Below are 23,708 nucleotides of genomic sequence, written 5' to 3'. Positions count from 1 at the left end.
AATAAACAATAAAATTCTATTAGCTTTCCTAATTACTTGCTGTACCTGCATACTAGCCTCTTGTGATTCATGTACTATGGCACCCAGATCCCTCAATCTCAGAGCTCTGCAATCTCTCACCATTTATGCTTTTTTATTCTTCTTGCCAAAATGGACAATTTCACGTTTTCCCACATTATACTCCATTTGCCATATCTTTGCCCACTCACTAACCTATCTGTGTCCCTTTATAGCCTCCTTGCATCCTCTTCACAACTTACTTTCCAACCTATCTTTGTATCATCAGCAAATTTAGCAACCATACCTTCGGTCCCTTCATCCGCGTCATTTGTACAAATTGTAAAAAGTTGAGGCCCCAGCACTGATCCCTGTGGCACACCACTCATTACATCCTGCCAACCAGAAAAAGACCCATTTATGCCTATCCTCTGTTTCCTGTCAGCTAGCCAATCTTCTATCCATGCTAATATGTTACCACCTACACCATGAGCTTTTATTTTTTGCAATAACCTTTGATGTGGCACTTTATCAAATGCCCTCAGGAAATCTAAGTACAGAAAATCTAAGTACAGTACATCCACCAGTTCCCCTTTATCCACAGCACATGTTACTATTACAGAGAACTTCAATAAATTGATTTAACATGATTTCCCTTTCATAAAACCTTGTTGACTCTGCCTGATTGTCTTGAATTTTTCTAAGTGCCCTGCTCTTTAACATCCTTCATATGGCAGATGTTAGGCTAACTGGCCTGTACCTTCCTACTTCCTGTATCCCTTCCTTTTTGAATAAAGGAGTTACATTTGCTATTTTCCAATGTAATGGAACCTTCCCTGAATCTAGGGAATTTTGGAAAATTAAAACCAGTGCATCAACTATCTTGCTAGCCACTTCTTTCAAGATCCTGGGATGCCGTCCATCAGCACCCGAGGATTTGTCAGCCCGCAGCTCCACAATTTGCACAATACCACTTCCCTGGCAATTGTAATTTACCCAAGTTCCTCACTCCCTTCCATTTCTGGGATGTTACTTGTATCATCTATCGTGAAGACTGATGCAAAATACCTGTTCAGTTCATATGCTATCTCGTTGCTTTCCATTATTAGTTCCGCAGACTCCCTTTCTATAGGATCAACGCTCACTTTATTAACTCTTATTTAAATATCTATAGAAACTCTTACTATCGGTCGTTACATTTTTAGCTAGCTTATTCTCGTACTCCAGTTTTTCCCTCCCTATTAATCTTTTTGTTCTTTATATTCTGTCCAATCTTCTGACTTGTCACCTATCTTTGTGCAATTATATGCTTTTTCTTTAAAGTTGATACTGTCTTTAACTTTTTTGATTAACCACGGATGGTTGGAATTTTTCTTTCTTATTGGAATGCATCTTCTATGTATTATGAAATATCCCTTTAAATGTTTGCCAATGCATCTGTATCGACCTATCCCTTAACCTCATTTGCCTGTTTACTTTAGTTATATATATATATAGATTAAGTCTCCCATGATTATTGCTGTACCTTTCTGACAAGCTGCCATTATCTCTTCCTTTATACTCTATCCTAATGTGTGGTTACAATTAGGGGGCCTGTACACTACTCCCACAAGTGACTTCTTGCCTTAATCATATCTGAACCCATACTGCTTCTACATTCCTGAACTTAGGTCACAGTCTCTAATGTGCTCATACTATCATCAATTAACAGAACCACCCCTCCACCTTTTCCTAACTTCCTGTCCTCCTTAAATGTCATGTACCCTTCAATATTCAGGTCCCAATCTATGTCATCCTAAAACCATGTCCCTGTGATGACTATCTGATGGTACATATTTATTTCTATTTGAACTCTTAGTTCATCTATTTTGTTTCAAATACTCCGTGCATTCAGATACAGAGCCTTTAGTTTTGTCGTTTTATTATTTTTGTAACGTATAGCCTTATCTGCTGATTTATTCTTAGATTTGTACTCTGTCCCTTCCTATCATGGTGTGTTTATCACTTCCCATTTCTGTACCTTTCTCTCTTGCCTTGTGTTACGGACTGTGATAGGAGGAGTGCGTGGTCAATTCTAGCCCTGCTTCTCCACAGATTGTAACAATAGTTTAAATGTTTAATTCGCTCACAAAGCTGGCCACTTGTTACCTTTCACACTGTTGTTCCCAGCATAAAAGGACTCTAACCAGGCTTCTTTCAGTTAACACAAAAAAAAAGATTTATTATAAAACCAAATGCATTTTAAAAACAAGTTAATAAACTGGTTAACTTACAAGCTGTAGTCTAGAAATGTAATGATTTTCCCCTTTTTATAAAAACAGATATTCAAACCCCTATACACTCTCACACAAACACAAAAACAGGACAAAACAAACAATCCCCTGCAGAGGCTAGAGTATGGGAATGTTACTTTTAAAAGGATAAAATTCGAAGAGATTTCGACGCTGTTGACCAGAATGCTGGTCACAATAAATCTGGAAGTTCTTTCAGACAGATTTTTTGGTGAAACTGTCCTTGATAACTCTTTATCACAACTTTGCAAACTGTCACAAAAGCAGATGAGTTAACCCGAGGAGATGTTTCTGAGGAAGGTTAAACACAAAGGTGGGAAAGAGTATTTTTTTTGCAGCCTGCTTCTAAGGCACACCCACACTGAGAATTTTACAGACTATGTTCGAAGAATACTTCTCATAGGCCAAGTGTTTTAACCAATCAGCAAGAGTCTTTAGCCTCACAACAGCAGTACTTTGTTAACTTGGATATATAAAGTATCTCTTTCCCTCTCCAGGTGTTCCCTGCTGGACACCTATCTTGACCCATGGTTTCTTGAAGAATGGCATATTCACAGCCCTGAATTAATATTGCAAACTTTTAAAAATAACTAGGGAGGAAGAATATCCAAAATTCAATGTCCTTCAATTTTTTTTCAAAAACGGGTTCCTCACACTTGTCTCTGCTCTTTGCTTTACCACATCTTCCCACACCCTTGCCCCCACTATTAGTTTAAAACCCTTTCTACTTCCATAGTTATGCTGCTCGCTAGAACACCAGCCACAGCAGGGTTCAGTTGTAGAGCGTCCCAACGGTACAGCCACCGCTTCCCAGTACTGGTGCCAGTGCCCCATGAACTGGAACCCACTTGTCCCTCACTAATCATTCATTTGCACATGGCTTAATCCAGAAATTATTACCTTTTTGAGGTTCTGCTTTTTAATTTGCTGCCCAGCTCCTCATACTGAGTATGCAGGACCTCCTTCCTCATTCTGCCTATGCTGTTGGTACCTACATGAAGCATACCAACTGGATTCTCCCCTCTCACTAAGTCCACTCCAGCCCTGAGCAAATTTCCCGATCCCTGGCACTGGGCAGGCAACATAGCTGCCTGGAGTCTCACTCTTTGCTACAAAGAACAGTATCAAACCCCCACTATACTGTCCCCTGTTACCACTACATTCCTCTTAGTGCCCCCCACTTGAATGGCACAGTGCCATGGTCAGTCCGTTTGTCCGCCTTGCAGCCCCCACTCTCATCCAAACAAACTGAAAGAATCTTGAACCTGCTGGATAATTGCAGAGGCTGCACTCTTGCCCTCTGGGTCCCCTTTCCTGCCTCAGCTGCAGTCACACCCTCTTGTCCTATACTTACCTTCCAAATCAGAAGACCCTATCCTAAGGAGTGTGACTGCCTCCTGGTATATAGCGTCCAGGTGACTTCTCCTTTCTTTATGCGCCGCAGTGTCCGCAGCTCAGCCTCCAGCCCAGTGACCCTAAACTGATGCTCCTCAAGCCACAGACACTCAGACATGTTTACCCTGGATTACACTAGTATCCAGGAACTCTCATATGCTACAGCCATGATACATCACCTGTCCTGCCATCCTTTTAATAAATTACTTAATTATTTAATTCAATTATTTATTTAAATATAAATTTATATTTTATTAATCTGACCATAAATTCCTGTACAATTTTAAACCTTGGGAATAGAATAAACCTTAACCACTCACCAGATACTTGCCAAACAGCTAACTTCTTCTCCTGTAGCAGAGCCAGAACCAATTCCTCCAGGGTGAAAAAGTTAGAAAAAGCAAAGGAGTACCTCCCTCCTCTCCTCACCGAATTCCCTCAGCTCACCAAACTCCTAGCACTCTGTTGAGGTCACACTCAGTGCTAGGTTGCACTGAGAATGTTTGAATTTATAAATTCTGAAACAAAGGGGCTAACTGAGTCCAGGTACAGAATAAAACATTTTGAGCTAGTTTCCTTAAGTATCTACAGCAGCTACCAGTGGATAGCTTCTATCTCCCTGCTTAGGCCCCTGGATGAGTCTTTGAATTTAAACAGTCCTTGCAGTTAAATGTTAAATACAAAATATATTAGATTTTTGTTGGGTGAGATAATGTAAGTCTGCATAAGTGCTTTGTTATCTGTGTCTGGTTAACTAAAGACATACAACATTGGCGAGGCTTTCTGTTTCCAATCTTAGTCTGCCTTTCTGAAACTTGTGTTTATTGTCTGCTTTTTTTCCCTGTTTTTACCCTGTTGCTTAAGGGTGTGCAGACAGAGAGGGAAGGGGTGTATGAGGACAGTCAGGTAGTGCATGAGTCCCCTGAGTGCACCTCATTGCCCACCATTCAATTTGGAATACTGGCGAACATAATAGTTCCTGTGGGGAGTGCAGCCGGAGCCAAGCCCATGATGTCATGGAGCTCAGCTCTTTAAGGCAAAATGAATTGACCTTACTGCTCTAGTTGTGGTGGCTTTTCTAGGCAGGGTTCTTCTTTTTGCAGAGTGAGATGACTTCGTTCTGAAATCTCCCAATCCCAGACTGACTGCTATGGGCTGTCCTTGTGAATTAGTAAGGTATTCCCTATCATGAACCAATTTCTGTGATGTGACCACAGTATCGATGTTTCCATTGCCCATACAGTAGGAATGAATGTTGGCCATTTGCACCTTCTGCTAAAGTGGTTTCCTTCATATCCATCTTCGTGTCTGCAAATTGAAATACCATGAAGTTTGGGCAGCTATTGTAAACAGCTTCAGTAAACATGTAGATACTAGTAACTGTTGACTCCAGAATTGATTTGTTGCATTCTGATGTCTCTTCAATGGAACGTCCTCAAAAGGTGCCTTTCATTTTAGTGACTTCCCGCCCAGAGGCATGCCCAGACATGAGTCAACCCCCCCATCATCCCCCATCCCCATCACCTCGGAGTCCATCTTGCCAAGTTAAATTGACAGCAGTTGGTAAAGGCTGAATTGTTTAAATCCCAGGGGGAAACTTGAACAGCTGTCATAACCTATATTTTCAATTGGTATGTTTGAGGTGCAACTCTGAATTCAAGAATAAAACCGAGCCTCCAAAGGTTTTTTTAACATAAAACTAAATTAAACATTTATTAATTTAACAACAAATTAAATACGTGTGCATGTTTACAAATTACTACCATAATAACTTTCAAACAAATCCCCAAATTAATCATTCCCAGGTAAATCTTCACCAAGGCAACAATAACCCATAGACTTTAAACAGACACCAGGCAAAACACATTTGACCTTAATTCAAAATGAACTTCCTTGCAGTTTGGTTCCTTTGCAGATACAGTTGTAGGCTTACAGGCTGGTTAGATCTTAAATGCCTCTGACTCACACACACTCCTTTCTGTTTATACCTAGCTTTTCCTTTGAATGTAAATTTTCCATGGTATCCTAGGCTTTTAATGGCACATCTTCTAACAACATTTTCATCCCACTAACTTTATTAGTAATATAAACACATTGCTTAGCATCTCCCGGCTAGGTGCAAGATTTTACCCATCCTTTTGAATAGTTTATTTAACAAATGCAAATTTACACTTTATCATCATCTCCTTGCGTTTATCTAATTAACATCTCAAACTACTATACATCAAAGCACCCAGACTAGCTGGCTTTAATCCAATTAAGACACACAGACAAACAAACACCACTAAACTCTATTTATAAAAAAAATTCCTATAACACTATAGATATTAATATCTCTTCATGACATGGACATACTCCATACTGCCGTTTACAAGTAAAAATGCCCATCTTCCTCAAGTTTACAGGCATATGATGCAGTTGTAACACTTGTTTAATGCTGTGTCCAATGGGGGACAACTAACTTCTCCCCCAGTGTTTTCTGACCCTTGCTATTCTTAATCTCCATCTATACTGATTCTACTTTCTGATCTGAGCCAAAATCCACCTTCATGGAATCCCGTGAATTGACTGCATGTGACTGGTTCGTGAATCCTTACTGTTTTTTATTCTTTCACGATATGTGGGCGTTGTTGGCTAGGCCAACATTTATTGTCCATCCTAAGTTGCCCATGAGAAGGAGGTTGATCAGCCTTCTTCTTGAGCCGCTGCATGTGGTGTAGGTACAACCACAGCACTGTTAGGGAGGGAGTTCCAGGATTCTGACCCAATAACATTCAAGGAAAGGCAATATAGTTCCAAGTCGGGATGGTGTGTGGATTGGAGGAAAACTTGAGGGTTGTGGTGTTCCTATGCATCTGCTGTCCTTGTCCTTCTCAGCAGTAGAGATCGCAGGTTTGGAAGATATTGTCAAAGGATATACCGAATTTGCTTTTTTTTTTAAAAAGTGAGCTTTTTGAGCATAATGAGCTTTTGGTTTGATTTTTTTTTATGTGCCTGGGTCTAAATCATCTTTTTACAGATTATTTGTTTGCATCTTGTTATTAAGAAATAAATTGTTTGCCATCAATGTGCTCCTTTAATGTGTGTCTAGATTTAGCCTGAACTTCCTGCTAGTGTTCAGTTGTTTAGCCTTAGTAGTTGATATTTGTTTCACCGGTAACTCTTTGCTTTAAAGGTATGTGACAGAATGGGAAATTCAATCATGAGTGGGTGGAAACATGTCATGGAAATGACTCATTCTAAATTGTGCCTAAATGCTTCATTTTGTGCTGAAGTTATTCAGTGTTAGGTCATTTTCTGCTCCTTCTCTGCTGCAGGTTTTAGAAAGTAATTTAGCCCATATTTTCTAGGACTCATGTTTGGGATAGATGGAGTTGTTAAAAAGAAAACCTGTTTTTGTAATATAGGGCTGCATATTTTCATGGAATCATAATAGTACAGGATGACATTTAGTCCATTTTGCCTGTATTGGCTCCTTGAAAGAGCTATCCTATTGATCCCACTCTCCTGCTCATTCCCCATAGCCCCACTTTTTTTTTATCCTTTCGAGCTCCTTTTCTATTCAATTTCCTTTTGAAAATTGGCAAGTTGGTTGCTTTGGGCATTGACGAGCTGCTCAAAAGATAGCAGTGCAGCAAGTTTCCAGTAAATGTGCATGCATGTGTGCAAATTCTGTTCTATACTGCTGGATTGATGAAGCTTCCTAGATTTGTTGGGGTAAGGTGACTATTATGCCATCTGTCATCCAATAAAATGCTCTTAGATGTGATAAGTTACTAAAATTTAGTATTTATTCTGGAACAGCATGGGCAACACAGAAGCCATCTAAAATAATGCTCAGTTTTTATCTGACTGAACTGTTCTAATTAGTCAGTTTAACGAGTGGCACATGTACAGCTGCCAGTGGGTGGTGGCAGTGGTTGGTTGAGAACAAAGAAAATGGAAGGTAACGGGTGCCCAACAACAAGGTTACGCTGGCTGGAGAAAGTGTTCCCCTGAGGAATGGAAGGAATGGAGTGGGAATGGCATTGGAAGATGGGAATGGTATGGAAGGAGTGGATGAAATGATGGAATTGGTTAAGTGTGGCAAAATGGCAGGCCAGTTATTTTATATAACTTGTTATTCAAAAGCTAAAAATGAAGATTCACTAGGTTTGAGTGAAAAAGTTTTAGAAAAGCTGTCAGATGAATTAAAAGAATATATCAGCATTGATTCTATAGGCAAAGATGATAGTATATACCATCCAGTGGTTCTACACAATCTATCTCCAATGGACATGCCACCGCACAAATCTGGACTCGAGGAAGGAGCTGTTATAATGTTGCCACAAAACTTGAAATCTAAACAAGGACTTAATCATGAACAAGATTGGCAGGCAGGAAGCTGATTACTTTGATGATAGATGCTGAAATTATAACGGGCAGATTTCAAGAAAATAGTGTTGAATAAATTGAACCCAACATATATAAACCTGTCTTTTCAAAAGTTCCCAAAAGCGAGACTCTTTGACAAAATTTGTACTTGTATTCCTAGGCCTGTTTTTACACGCAGGCAGTTTTATGTAGCTTTTTCTAGAATGAGAAGTACTGAATCTGTTGGTCTTTGGTGAAAGAACAACTAGAAATCCTGTATTTAAAGAAGTACTGTTGCAATAAGGATATTGATTTGACTGCATATGTTTTGTGGGTCCCTGCTAATCTACAATAAAGATTTTACGTGGTGTCATTCATGACTTCTGGATTTTCCAAAGTATTTCACAGCCAGTGAAGTACTTTTAAACATTCATTTGGTAGTACAGAGCTTGAATATTGCTGAAAAAGAGACATGTTGCCAAAGCTTTTCATCTTGCTATGGCAGCGTGTCTCATCCTTTAAACATTGAAGGTACTTTTAAGTGTAAACACTTGTAATGTAGGGAAATGTGGCGGCAATTCAGACACAGCAATGTTCCTCAACAGCAATGAAATATGTGACTAGTATAACTGGTTTTCAAAGTCTTCAGGTATAATTGTTGACCAGGACACCAAGGGACTTATGCTGCCCTTCTCTGAATAGTGGCATGGGACTTTTTATGTCCAGTCATATGGGCACTGGGCTTAGCACCTTATCCAAAGATGGCACTTCTAGCAATGCAACAGTAACTTGGTACTGTACTGAAATATCAGCCTTAGTGGAGTGAGATTTGAACCCATAACCTCTACCTCAAAGATGAGGATGTTATCATTAAACCAAAAAACTTAACATTTTAAAAAGAAAATATTGATGCAAATGTATGTGTCTCCCTTAAAGACAGCTGATGTGTATCTGGCATAACAGGTATTTTCCTGGAGGTTTTGCCTTGGGTTGATCCAGGGTTTGACTTGAGAAAGTGATCATAAGGTTACACTGTCCAGTTAAAGGGCAGATTATGTATTTCCATTCGTTACGCTGGAGTGGAAATCTGTCAGGCAATCAGTACCATTTCTTCTCTTTCCGCATCTAGAGATGCATGAAACAGATGAAGCACATCTTACGTCTGTTTCCGTAGCTAGGTTTTCCTGGGACACGTCTCTAGCCTGTCACCAGAGGCTAAAGCTTGAGGGGTGCCACTCCGCTTCAAGTATGCCTGGCCAAGAGATTCTCTCACTCTTACTGCATAAGTTTACATAAGTTTATTGAAAGGATTCTAGGTCGATAATCAACCTGTTTGACCACATTATGGACACATCTTTTGTGGCCATCAAGTCCTGGAGTGGGTCTCGAATCCAGAACTTCTGGTTGTGAGGCAGGGGCACTACCCACTGCACCACAAGACCTCCCAATTAGTACTAGGAGAGATGTATTTTGATGTCATCTCAAAATGGGATATTCCCTGCAAAACCTTTCAGTACTTTGTAGATTTTAGCGTAAAGCATGCCTTAGAGCAATTATCCATTCCACATCAATATCCTTCAGACTGTTTTGAATTTGTTTTAAGGATGGGAGTGTCACTGGCAAGACCAGCATTCGTTGCCCATTCCTAGTTGCCTTGAGACGATGGCAGCCTTTCTTGAACAGCTATGGAAGTGTTCCCACAATGCTGTTGGGAAGGACGTTCCAGGATTTTCCCTCAGCAACAGTGAGGGAATGGCAATATGCCAAGTCAGAATGGTGTGAGATTTAAGGAGCTTGGAGGTGGTGATGTTCACTTGCACCTGCTGCTCTTGTCCTCCTTGGTGACGAAGGTTACTGTTTTGGGAAGTGCTCTGAAGAAACCTTGGCAAATTGTTGCGCTAAATTCTGTAGATAAAATAGGCCAGCGTTGGTAAAGTGAGCCTGGTTGGAAATGTACAATTGTCTCAAGTAGTTAATAACTGGAAGGACATGAGATTGGGACCTATTATTTCTCAAGAAACAGAGTGTTTCATTTGATTTTTGTTAAAAGAAGTTATTTAAGGTTTATGAGATCAGCACTATGACTTTTAAGTATTGTCTTTTTTTCCAAATTATGATCCATATATATCAAAATAATTTACAACAGTCTGGACTTTGGAACATTTGCCCTGGAATTGACATTACTGTTGGGTTTCATTAATGCACTTTACTAATCCACCTTATATGTTTTTGCCAGAGAGTACATAAATTGTGGTAAATTCTATAACTCAATTTAGAATAAATGATGGGATTAATTCTTATAGTCATTGTCCAGTGACACTGGATGCAGTGCATTGTGACTGTGTTGCTTTTCTAGAATCGTGCTATGGTAAGAATTGTCCTTTGGAACTGTGTTTTGCTGATTTACGGATTCTTAAGTGTGAGGTGTCAGAATATGGTTTTGTGATGGTATATGGTCAGCTCATCAGTGCCGAAAGTGATTTTGAATTCTTGCCATTTTAGTGATTGTACACGAATCACAGAAACTTAACATGCAGGTACAGCAAGTAATTAGGAAGGCAAATTGGACACACCTTTTGTAGCCATCATTATTGCAAGGGGGGTGGAGTATAAAAGTAGGGATGTCTTGCTAAAGCAATACAGGACATTGGTACCTAGAGTCCTGTGTACAGTTTTGGTCTCCTTGCTTGCGTTGGAAGAATTTAGAGAAAGTTGAATAGGTGGATTTCTGGGATGAAGGGGTTGCTTTATGAGGAAAGATTAGGTCTATACTCATTGGAGTTTAGAAGAATGAGAGATGATATTGAAGTATGAGATTCTGAGATGCTTGACAGTGTAGATGCTGAGAGGAATCTATGGGGCACAGTTTAAAAATAGGGGGTCTCCCATTATAAGACTGAGATGAGAAGGAATTTCTTCTGAGCCATTAGTCTTTAGAATTCTCTGCCCCAGAGAAGCATGGTGGTTGGGTCATTGTCTCTCTCAGCCTCAAATATATTCAGATTTTTTTCTGCAAGGAAGTTAAGGGTTATGAGGGGCAGGCTGAAAAGTGGAGTTAAGGCCACAGTCAGATCAGGCATAATCTTATTGAATGGCAGAATAAGTTTGAGGGCCAAATGACCTACTGCTGCTTCTATTTCTTATAGTTTATGAAGTCTTCTAAATAACCTTTGAGGCTTGGTAATTATTGTTTTGTGTGCACTGATATCTTTAACATTAAAGCTTTTTTGGTTTGACTGTTCTATAACCAGTTATTTTTTCTTCTCTATTAGGTTGACTCTAGGGCAAGATGGATCATGCCTGTGGATATGAACTAACAGTGGGCAGTGGATTGCCTTTTGCTAATCCGCAACAGTTTTCAAATTCATTGGGTTTCAGTGTTTCTGAGAGCAATGATACAGGCTGCAGGCCAGGACAGAATATCTGTGAACAAGAGTGCTGTAATCTGCAGGACAGAAGTGCTGTTCAGTTGTCCACTGATTCACAGAGTGGTGCACAGCCTGCATTTAATGGACATGTTTCAGCACCACCCTATATTCCATTGCGCAGACTTCAAGATCTGGCTTCTATGATTCCTACTCGGTTTTCTGAGTCCCCAGAGTCAAAACAGTGGTCTGAATCCCCTGAGGGCTCCCCTACCCAGGATTGTTGTGCAGTTGATGAAGGCAGACGCACTTCTCCAGTATCTGATTCTACACAAAATGGTTCTCCAGAGTTAAAGTTAAAGATAACTAAGATGGTTATGAATGGAAAGATGATGTTTGAATCATCAATCTGCAGTGAGGTGGAAACAGAGGATGTAAAGGATTCTGAAGAGCAACCTCCAGTCATCAAAGAAGTAGAAATACCAGTATCACACAGAGCAAAAAGAATGAGAAAGAAAAGTGTTAAATACAGTCCTTCGCATGAATCTGAACAGAAAGTGGACAACACAATGGCCTTTTATCCCCCAGCTCCAATAGAAGGAAGAAAAAACGTGAGTGTTGTTTATATATACACAACCTAGGTTTGACTGGATGAATTTCTTCTAATATATTTATTATGGTATGCATTGCATATATATTTAGAGGCTGTTTTTGCAAACTAAATCAAATGTTGCTTAATATATGACATGAACTGCTTTCATCCCGCTCCTGTGGAAATTCATGTGACATAAGAATTGTGTAAAAATAGGGTGGGGAGTTGGAGCTCCTGTTGTGAATGAGAGAGGTCCTCCCGGGAGTTGTGGTTTTCACTTTTTCACCTGTTGAACTACCATATCCAGAGTATACGGTGATAGTTATCAACAGTTTATTTAGTGCCTTTAGCATAATTAGATGTGCCAAGGAGCTTCACAGGAGCATTATAAAACAAAATGTGACACCGAGCCACGTAAGATATTATAAGACCATAAGACATAGGAGCTGAAATTAGGCCATTCGGCCCATCGAGTCTGCTCCGCCATTCAATCATGGCTGAAGTTTCTCAACCCCATTCTCCCACCTTCTCCCCGTAACCTTTGATCCCCTTACCAATCAAGAACCTATCTATCTCGGTCTTAAATACGCTCAATGACCTGGCCTCCACAGCCTTCTGTGGCAATGAATTCCATAGATTCACCACTCTCTGGCTAAAGAAGTTTCTCCTCATCTCTGTTCTAAAAGGTCTTCCCTTTACTCTGAGGCTGTGCCCTCGGGTCCTAGTCTCTCCTACTAATGGAAACATCTTCCCCACGTCCACTCTATCCAGGCCTTTCAGTATTCTGTAAGTTTCAATCAGATCCCCCCTCATCCTTCTAAACTCCATCGAGTATAGACCCAGAGTCCTCAAACATTCCTCATATGTTAAGCCTTTCATTCCTGGGATCGTTCTCGTGAACATCCTCTGGACCCTCTCCAGGGCCAGCACATCCTTCCTGAGATACGGGGCCCAAAATTGCTCACAATATTCTAAATGTGGTCTGACCAGAGCCTTATAAAGCCTCAGCAGCACATCCCTGCTTTTATATTCTAGTCCTCTCAAAATAAATGCCAACATTGCATTTGCCTTCCTAACCACCGACTCAACCTGTAAGTTAACCTTAAGAGAATCCTGGACTAGGACTCCCAAGTCCCTTTGCACTCCAGATTTCTGAATTCTCTCCCCATTTAGAAAATAGTCTATGCCTCTATTCTTCCTACCAAAGTGCATGACCTCACACTTCCCCACATTGTATTCCATCTGCCACTTCTTCGCCCATTCTCCTAACATGTCCAAATCGTTCTGCAGCCTCTCCGCCTCCTCAATACTACCTGTCCCTCCACCTATCTTTGTATCATCTGCAAACTTAGCCAGGATGCCCTCAGTTCCTTCATCTAGATCATTAATGTATAAAGTGAAAAGTTGTGCTCCCAACACTGAGCCCTGCGGAACTCCACTAGTCACCGGCCGCCATCCTGAGAAGGACCCCCTTATCCCCACTCTCTGCCTCCTGCCAGACAGCCAATCTTCTATCCATGCTAGTACCTTGCCTCTAACACCATGGGCTCTTATCTTACTGAGCAGCCTCTTGTGCGGCACCTTGTCAAAGGCCTTCTGGAAGTCCAAGTAGATAACATCCATTGGCTCTCCTTTGTCTAACCTACTCATTACCTCCTCAAAGAATTGTGTCAGATAGCCAAAAGCTTGGTCAAAGAGAAGTGTCTTGAAAGGAGGAAAGCAGAGAGGTGTGGACGTGTCGGGAAGGAATTCTAGAGCTTGGGGTGTAGGGAGGTGAAGGCATGGCAACCAGTGGTGGAATGATTAAAATTGTGTATGCTCGAGATCAGAATTAGAGAAGCGCTTATATGCTTGAGGGATATGGGACTGGAGGAGATTGCAGAATTAGGGAGGGGTAAGGCTATGGAAAGGTTTGAAAACCAGGATGAGAACTTAAAAATCAAGACATTGTTTAACCAGGATCCAATGTGGGTCAGTGAGTACAGATGATAGGCGAACGGGACATGGTAGGGGTGAAGACACTGGCAGCAAAGCTTTGGATGACCTCAAGCTTACATGGGGTAAAATGTTATGGACCAGCCAGGAGTGCATTGGAATTGTCAAGTCTAGAGGTAACGAAGGTTTGAATGAGGATTTCAGCAGCAGATGAGATGAGACGGATGAACTTGGGTAATGTAATGAAGGAGAAAACAAGGGGTCCTGCTAATGGTACAGCTGAGGTCAGAAGCTCATCTCTTGTGATACCAGTGTTCAGAACAGACTGGTTTATCCTCAGACTGTTGCTATGGAGAGAGATGGATTTTAGAGCAGGGCCAAAAACAATGGCTTGAGTCTTCCCCAGATTTAATTGGAGGAAAATCTCTGTTTATCCAGTACTGGATGTCAGATAAACAGTCTGGTAATTTAACAACAGTGGAGTCATCGAGAGGTGGTGGTGGTGGTGTGATAGCACTGGGTGTCGTCACATGTGAAAACTAATGCTGTGCTTTCGGATGATGCTGCCGAAGGGCAGCATGTAGATAACAAATAGGAGGGGACCACAGATGGATCCTAAGTGACACCAGAGATAATATGAGAGCAGGGCAAGATGCTATTGCATGTGAAACTATGTATATAATTAGATAAGAATGGAACCAGGTGAGAGCAATTCCACTCAGCTGGACGACAGAAGAGAGGGGTTGGAGGAGGATGGTGTGGTCAGCCATGTCGAAGGCTGCAGATAGGCCAAAGGATGAGGAGAGAATGTTTGCTTTTGACAGTCACATTCCCGCAGTCTTGCTGTCTCTCTCGCTGCTCCCATGGTAACCAGGCCACACAGCTTATTGTCGGGTAGAACTAGTAGCAGGTCACATGACCCAGTTCATTACTTTGTTTTTACCTTGAATTAAAGAGACAGTCTAAAACATAAATCATCTTATAACATTTAGCAGTTACATCAGGGGAAAGCTATCATCACCCCTCAGCCAGGTTTCTAATGAGGCCACGATGTTGATGTAATTATCCACAATAAGTTCAAGTTCATGAATGGCAAGGAGAAAAAATGGCTGTAGTTTAGTAGAGGTTATAATCTTCCGAAATTTCTTAATTCTGGAAGGGTCCAGCGGATTGGAAAATAGCAAATGTAATACTTTCATTTAAGAAATGAGGGAAGTAGAGAGCTGAAAACTATAGGCCAATTAGCCTATCATCTGTCTTGGGGAAATTGCTAGAATCCTTAATTAAGGAGGTTATAACAAAATGCTTAAAAAAATCTTAATGGGGTCAGGCAGAGTCAGCATGGTTTTGTGAAAGGGAAATCATGTTTAATTTATTGGAGTTCTTTGAGGAAGTAACATGCAACGTGGATGAAGGAGAACCTGTAGATATGGTGTACTTGAAGGCATTTGATAAGATGCCACAAAGGTTGCTACACAAAGAGCTCATGATGTGAGGGGTAACATATTGGCACGGTTAGAGGATTGGTTAGCTAACAGGAAACAGTAGGGATAAATGGGCCATTTTTGGTTTGGCAAACTAACTAGTGGAGTGCCAGAGGGATCAGTGTTGTGGCCTCAACTATTTGCAATCTTTAAGCGACTCGGATGAGGGGTCCGAATGTAGGGTAGCTAAATTTGCTGACGATACAAAGATAGGTAGGAAAGTAAGTTGTCAAGGGGAATTAAAGAGACGACAAATGGATATAGATAGGTTAAATGAGTAGACAAAAAATTGGTAGATGGAGTCTAATGTGTGGAAACGTGAACTTGTCCACCTTGGCAGGAAGAATAGAAAAGCAGTATAATATTTAAATAGAGAAAGATTGCAGAACACTCTGTTATAGTGGGATGTGGGTGTCCTGGTACATGAATCAAAAAGCTCATATGCAGGTACAGCAAGTGATTAGGAAGGCAAATGGAATGTTGATGTTTATTGCAAGGGGAATGGAATATTAAAGTAGGGAAATTTTTCATGCAGCTGCATTGGGCATTGGTGAGACCACATCTGGAATACAGTGTGCAGTTTTGGTCTAATTTGAAAAAGGATTTAAATGCATTAGAAGCAGTTCAGCGAAGGTTCACTCAACTGATACCTGGGATGAAGGGCTTATCTTATGAGGAAAGATTGTACTGGTTGGGCCTACTCATTGAAGTTTAGAAGAATGAGAGGTGATCTTATTGGAACATAAGATCCTGAGGGGACTTGATAGGGAGGATACCGGGAGGATGTTTCCCCTTATGGAGGAGGCAAGAACTAGGGAACACAGTTTAAAAATGAGGGGTCTCCCAAGATGGAAATAATTTTTTTTTCTGAGGGTCGTTAGTCTGTGGAATTCTCTTCCCCAGAAAGCAATAGAATTTGGATCATTGAATTTGTTCAAGGCAGAGATGGATAGATTTTTGAGAGGGCGGGGGGGCGGGGCAGGGGCAGCAAGACAGGAAAGGAGTTGAGATCATAATTGGATCTGTCATGACCTTATTGAATGGCAGAGCAGCCTCCAAGGGCTGAATGACCTACTGCTGCTCCAAAGTGCAATTTTCCTAAGGGTCGTGTTCACAAGTGAACGAACATTCTGGAGGGAGATACTTAGAGGAGCGGTGACATCCGATCCACTGTCAGAGTCCACTATGTCAGCAGTGGGAGGGATGAGTTGGACAAAGTGAGATTAGTGGGAAGGCTGATGAGAGTGTGGAATAGGGCAGTTGGTGTTGCTCATAATGAGCCGGCGCTGAGTCTCAATGAACCTTTCGGAGAATGCCAAGAGAAGCACAGAGGGAAGCTGTAGAATTATTTATTAAGGATTCAAGCCTAGGATGGCTGCATGAAGTTACAGGAGCACTTGAAGAGTTTGCATTGAGAATTGTGGGGGGCAAAGTACCTGAGAATGGAAAAGTGAAAGGTGGCATGGAGGGGTAAAGAGAAAAGAAGTTAACAAGGAAGAGCAAAAGTGGAAATCGGTTGATGGGCTCAGGTCCAGAGTGGCAGCCAAACTATGCACACAAATGGATATTTGCACAGGTCTGGTCACAGAAAAATCAGGATACATAAAAACCTGATAATAAACGGGAAATAGCAAATAGACAGGAGATAATAGGAAGGGGTCCAGGGTTAAAATCCGAGGTCTCATCGTGGGATAATGACGACTTAGGGTGGAGTATCGAGCTGTTGTCAGAGTTCGCAGAAGTCGCAGAAGCTATTTGAGGGTAGAGTGTCAGAGGATTCACTGATAGATGTAGGCATTTTCGTAGGAATGTAGATGCAGGAGGTTAACTAAGTCAGTGAAAGTTGATGAAGTTGGAGGACACCATGAAATCCAGAAGTAGAAGAGGTTTGTTCTTCAGCTCAGGCAGTGATTTTCTGGGCCAGCAGCAGACTGAAGCTTAAAAACCAATGTACCAAGACCCCCAAATTGTGGAAGGGAGTTGGAAAGCAAATATGTAGGCAAATTTGAGTACAGAAACAACAGGGTAGTAATAGTTAGAGACTTCAACTACCCTAATATCAGTTGGGATATGAACAGTGTGAAGGGCACAAAATTCTTGAACTGCATTAGAAAACTTTTTCAGCCAGCATGTAACAAGCCCAACGAGAGGGGGGGGTACAATTTTAGATTTAGTCTTAGGACATGAAGCTGGGCAAGTGGATGAAGTAGCAGTGGGGGACCATTTTGGATGTAGTGACTATAATACAGTTAGATTTAGCATCATTATAGAAAAGGACAAAGATAGAACAGGAGCCAAGTTTTACAAAGCTGAGAGGGGAACAGGCGAAAGTGGACTGGATACAGCTACTAGAAGGGAAAACAATGTCAAATCAGTGGGAGATATTCAAAAACGAGACTCTATGGGCACTGTGTAGACATGTCCCCACAAAGAAGGGTGGTACTGCCAGATCTAGAGCCCCCTGGTTATCCAGAAGCATACAGGGTAAGATAAAGCAGAAAAAGGGAGCTTATGACAGCCACAGGAGGCTTAATACCGTAGAAAGCCTAGAGGAGTATAGAAAGTACATGGGTGAAGTAAAAAAAGAAACTAGGAAAGCAAAGAGAGGATATGAAAAAATATTGGCAGGTAAAATTGAAGAAAACCCAAAGATGTTTTACCAGGACATTAAGAGCAAGAGGATAATAAAGGAAAGGGTAGGGCCCAGCAGAGATGTGCATTGGTAACTTGTGCATTGATGCTGAAGATGTGGGTAGGGTTCTCAATGAATACCTTATCCTTGCCTTCACTAAGGAGAAGGATGATGCAGACATTCTAGTTAAAGAGGAAGAATGCAAAATATTAGATACGATAAGTATAGTGAGAGAGGACGTATTGGAGGGACTGACATCATTGAAGGTGGATAAATCACTGGGATGGATGGATTATATCCCAGGTTTTTAAAAAAAGCCAGGGGGGGAAAAGGTGGATGCTCTGAGGATCATTTTCTGATCCTCAGTAGATACAGGCAAAGTACCAGAGGATTGGAGATCTGTGAACGTTGTACCAATATTTAAAAAGGAGGGATAGGACAGAAAATTGTAGGCTGATCAGCCTGACTTCGGTGTTGGGCAAATTATTGGAATCAGTTGAGAGACAGGATAAATTGTCACTTAGGCACAGATTGATCAGGGATAGTCAGCATGGTTTTGTAGGGGGAGATCATGTCTAAGTAACTTAATAAAATTTTTTGAGAAAGTAACAAGGAGCATTGATGAGGGTAATGTAGTGGATATTGTCTACATGGATTTTAGAAGGCATTTGACAAGGTCCTACATGTCAGACTGGTCAGAAAAGTGAGATCCCATGAGATACAGAGGAAGGTGACAAGTTGGATCCAAAATTGGCTCAGTGACTGGAAACAAAGGGTAATGGTCGATGGATGTTTTTGCGAGAGGAAAGCGGTTTCCAGTGGTGTTCCACAGGGCTCATTGTTGGGGCCTTTGCTGTTGTCGTATATATTAATGATTTGGACTTAAATGATTGGGAAATTTGTAGATGACACACAAATTGGCTGTGCAGTTAACAGTGAAGATGGAAGCTGTTGTCTCCAGAATGACATCTGTGGTTTCGCTGAGTGGACGGAAAAGTGGCAAATGGAATTCAGTCCAGAGAAGTGAGAGGTAATGCATTTGGGGGGGTGCAAAAAAAGCAAGAGAATACATGACCCCTATCAATATCCTCCCATTTATTGAGGAAGAGAGAGACCTTGGAGTGCATGTCCACAGGCCCCTGAAGGTGGCAGGAAAGGTGGATAAGGTGGTAAAGAAAGCATATGGAATGCGATCCTTTATTGGACGAGGTATTGAGCACAAGTAGGGATGTAATGTTGGAACTGTATAAAACGCTGGTTAGGCCACAACTGGAATTTTGTGTGCAGTTCTGGTCACCACATTAAAGGAAGGACATAATTGCCCTGGAGAGAGTGCAGAGGAGATTTATAATGTTGCCAGGGCTTGTAAATTGCAGCTAGGAAGAAAGATTGGATAGGCTAGGGGTTGTTTTCCTTAGAACAGAGGAGGCTGAGGGGTGAACTAATTGAGGTGTACAAGATTGAGGGGCCAGGGAAAGACCAGTTTCCCTTGGCTGAAGGGTCAATTACAAGGGGCATAGATTTAAGATGATTGGTAGAAGGATTAGAGGGGACATGAGGAAAAACTTCCTTCCAGAGGGCACCTGGAATTCACTGCCTAAATTAGTGGTTGAGACTGAAACTCACAATTCATTTAAAAGGTACCTGGATCTGCACCTGCAGTGTTGTAACCTGCAAGGCTATGGACCAGGTGTCGGAAAGTGTGATTTAAAATGAGCAGCTAGCTTTTTTCTCTTTTTATGGTGGGTGCAGACTTGATGGGCTGAATGGCCTTTTTCTGCACTAACTTTTTTCTGTGGTTCTAAGTGGCCAGTCGCAGGCTCAACAGAAGTTTGAAGTCTCTTGGTCACAGCAGTGGTGGGGGGTTGGGGGGGGAGAGAGAAGAGAGAGAGAGAAAGGACAGTAAACTGATCAAAGTGTCTTTAAATCTCTGTCAGATTTCTGTCAGAGACAGAAGTTGGATCATGCTGTGTAGTCAAGACCAGAAGTGTCGTCCAGATGTCAAGGGAAGCCCAAAAATTTGTAATAAAACAGAAAATGCTAAAAATATTCAGCAGGTCAAGCATCATCTGCGGAGAGAGAAACAGGGTTAACCTTTTCATCAGAACTCATTATTCTAAGAATTTGAAGCCAAGTTTGAGAAGATCTGGAAGATAAGAGGTCTAGATTTTTCCATGTCTTCTCCACAGGTTAAAGGACCAGCATATTATAGACTGGTTTATTCCACTGTAGTCCAACAGAAAAATATGGTTTTGATGTCCAGAGCAGTTCAGGAACTTGAAGCCAGATTTGAGAGAGAATCAAATTCCAGGTTTTTCCATATCTTTACAAGAATTTGCAAGGTAGCGAGTTTGAACAAACACAAACAGTTAACTTGACGTTTGGGCTAAATTACAGCCACTGTTGGAATCGGGCAAACCTAAACACACAAGAATGGATTTGGGGGAAAAAGAGCAACAGATGGTGATAGATAGAATAGGTGTTGACTGCCCAGGAGCCATCCTGAAATAAGGCAGAAAAGTTATAACTGACTGGGTTCAAGCAGTTAGGGGTGAATGTTTTGCATAACTCTAACAATTAATTATAAATTCTGACCGAACAAGGTTAAAATGAAGGGCTTTTTGTGTGTTGGGATAGTTTTCCACTTAAGATTTTAGATAAATGAAATGTAATTGTTGATGTTTATGATGGGGTCAAAGGAAGGTGTACATAGTGCTTTAAATGTTCAAAATGGATATTATGGCTGGAATCAGTTGACAGTCTAGTCTACCCTTGGCCATAATAAACATTACAATGTGGAAACAGGCATTTGGCCAAATCAGTCCTTGTTGATGTCTGTACTCCATGCAAGTAGTTGTCCTAATCCCATATCCCTTTTTCTATCTAATCTAAGCCTTTTTTAATCTAATTCTATCCTTAACTTTAGGAAGCCACGATGGATCTTTCTTCCTGAATTTTCCTTTCACTTGAATGTATTTTTGAACATTTTGGATTGTTTCTTCAATATATTTCCTATTGTTTTTTTAATCACCATACCGTTTAGTCTATTTACCCAATCAACCTAAATCAGTTATCCCCTCATATCAATGTAATTGGCTTTGCTTAAATTTTAAAATAACAATATACTCCAATAAAGTTATGAAATTCAGTTGTAACATGATCACTATTTCCCAGTGGATCTTTTACAATGAGATTACTAATTAATCCTGCCTCATTACGCAGTGCTAGATCTAAAATAGCTTTATCCCTAGTTGGTTCCACAATGTATTATTCAGGAAACTTATCATGAAAGCATTCTACAAATTTACTTTTCAGACCACCTTTGCCAGTTTGATTGATCCAGTCTATGTGAAGATTAAAGTCCCCCACAATTATTACATTGCCTTTGTTGCAAGCTCCAATAATTACTTTTGTTTCAGACAGGGGAGAGATGTGGAATAATTTTTCCCCTTTCTCACCTCTCGACTGACTGCAACAAGATGTATTTTAGAGAAGGGGTGTTTTAACCCCTTCAGTGCTGTGACTCAAGAATGGACACAAGACGGTCTTTCTTGCAGTTTTAAATTAGAAGAGAGAATAAATATTTATTTTCTTAACAGCCGAAATGTAACCGCCACAACACCCACTCCTTGTTCACACAAGACATAGGCAGAAGAAAAGATGATTACAAAAAAAGGAGGCAGCGTGCACTGATATCTTTAGAAGATTCACAGAGCTCCCTGTTCCATTTTAATTATTCATTCTATTGCACAGCCACTTTTGAATGAGAATCTTGGTTTTGGGTTTTTTTGGCACAAGAGGGCACAGATTTAAAATGACTGGCAAAAGTGTCCTAAGAAAATACATTTTCACACAGCAGTGGTTAATGTCTGGAATGCACTGCCTGAGAGTGTGGTGGAGGCAGTTTCAATTGAGGCACTCAAAAGGAAATTAGACTGTTATCTGGAAAGAGAATGTGCAGGGTTAAGTTGAGAAGGCGGGGGAATGGCACTTGGCGAACTACTCATTCAGAGAGTGGTGCAGACACAATGGGTCAGATGGTCTCCCGTGCTGTAACAATTCTGTAAATACTAAGATTGACTGCTTTAATCACTATCTATGGTAGTGCATTTGACAGAAAATTTAATAGTTTCTTTGCCCCCTGCAATAAGATGAATACTGCAACTACCTAAGTAAATCTTCAATGTAGGAAAGTAGCTCTGAAGGGAAGGAGGGAGAAGAAAAGTTGACTCCCTTAGCCAGCGATCATGAACCTTTTTTTTAAACTTGAAGCGCCTTCCTAAAAAAAACCTAAAATAAAGACTTTTGGGAGCCGCAAGATGAAAATTCGGCACTTCTAATCCAAATAACTGGCAAATTGACAAGTGTCTCTGGTAGAATGTATAATTTATATATCATAAAAGTGTGTTGAGATTATGTATCAATAGAAAAAAACCAAAATTAAAATGGACCTAACGCAATTATAATTTTTTTGATTTCTTAAACTATAAATTTTGCCAATAAAGTAGTCTTTAAAACAAACTTGAGATACACTGAATTAAAGGTTTTTCCAGCTCTTGAGTCTCTATTTATCAAAGAAAGCTTCTAATACCACATTGGAAATAATTTATTGTCTTGGCTATATTAGAAACAATAATGGTCACAGTCATAATGCCTTTGGCGGAAAGAAAAAGTTTATCTATAATTTTGGTGTAGGTGTGCCACTCAAACAAGTTTATTTAGAGCATGATGAGAGGATTGTGCGACTTTGGAACACTCTGCCTCAGAAGGTGGAGGAGGTGGGTCATTGATTATTTTTAAAGCGGAGGTAGATTGATTCCCTTGCCTAACAAGAATCTTAATGTTATTGGGGCAGATGGGAATGTGGAATTCGAAACACAAGCAGGTCAGCCATGATTGTTTTGAATGGTGGAGGGAGCTCGAAGGGCCGAGTGGCCTACTTCTCCTATTTTACATGTTCACAATGTTTTGTTTTTAAAATAATCATTTGAAACTGTAAAATGAGGCATAATGATTATTTCATCCCCAAAATAAAAACATGGCTCTCCCTTTTCTTCACTTATTTATTTATTTTTTAAAAAGGTATTTTTCATGTTAATACAAACCAAATGGAAAAGCATGGGAGCCCACAAATGAGATGTTAAAGAACCAGGTGCGGCTCCAAAGATGCAAATTGCAGACCCTTTCCCTAAACAGTAACAGCAAAGTTTTAGTTTTTATGTCATTGTAATTGAGACTCTCACTGATTTGGAATTCCATAAAATGTACAGGTACTATTTACTAAATCACAATGTTACAAAGCCATTCACCAGAACTTTTGGCCACATTCCTCTTTCAGCTAATAGCCTAGATAACAAATGAGAGCGATTTCAGGTCTGGAAGTTAACAACATTACTGGAGTGGTTCGACAGCAATACAATTTTTCTAACAATGGAGTATGTGAAGTGTTGATAGAATATTTTGTGTGTGTGTACGTTATTGTAATACCCTGTATTAAATTTAAAATAAATCCTGATGTACAACCTTGGACATAAGGATAGGAAAAGATCACCTAGCCCTTCTCATCTAGACATAATGCACAACTGCATTGTTAATACCCCCCACCCCTGCCCATGTCAAGCAGTCCCCTGGGGGAGAGTGGGAAATGCCAGAGATCCATTTAGG

At 40.6% G+C, this 23,708-nt stretch overlaps 1 protein-coding gene across 1 annotated transcript in view; it reads left to right on the top strand.

Annotated features, from left to right (window-relative positions):
* Nucleotides 1–23,708, top strand: part of LOC144685771 (uncharacterized) — a 219,738-nt gene that overhangs the window by 26,136 nt on the left and 169,894 nt on the right. The window contains exon 5 of the mRNA XM_078550630.1: nt 11,309–12,012. Within this exon, the coding sequence (XP_078406756.1) occupies nt 11,326–12,012 (687 nt within the window). The 5' untranslated portion in view covers nt 11,309–11,325. The remainder of the gene's footprint in view (nt 1–11,308; nt 12,013–23,708) is intronic.

Source organism: Cetorhinus maximus, chromosome 10, assembly GCF_964194155.1.
Source record: "Cetorhinus maximus chromosome 10, sCetMax3.hap1.1, whole genome shotgun sequence".
Lineage (NCBI taxonomy): Eukaryota > Metazoa > Chordata > Chondrichthyes > Lamniformes > Cetorhinidae > Cetorhinus > Cetorhinus maximus.
Note: the sequence above shows the minus strand (reverse complement) of the source record. Positions and strands in the feature narration are given on the sequence as shown.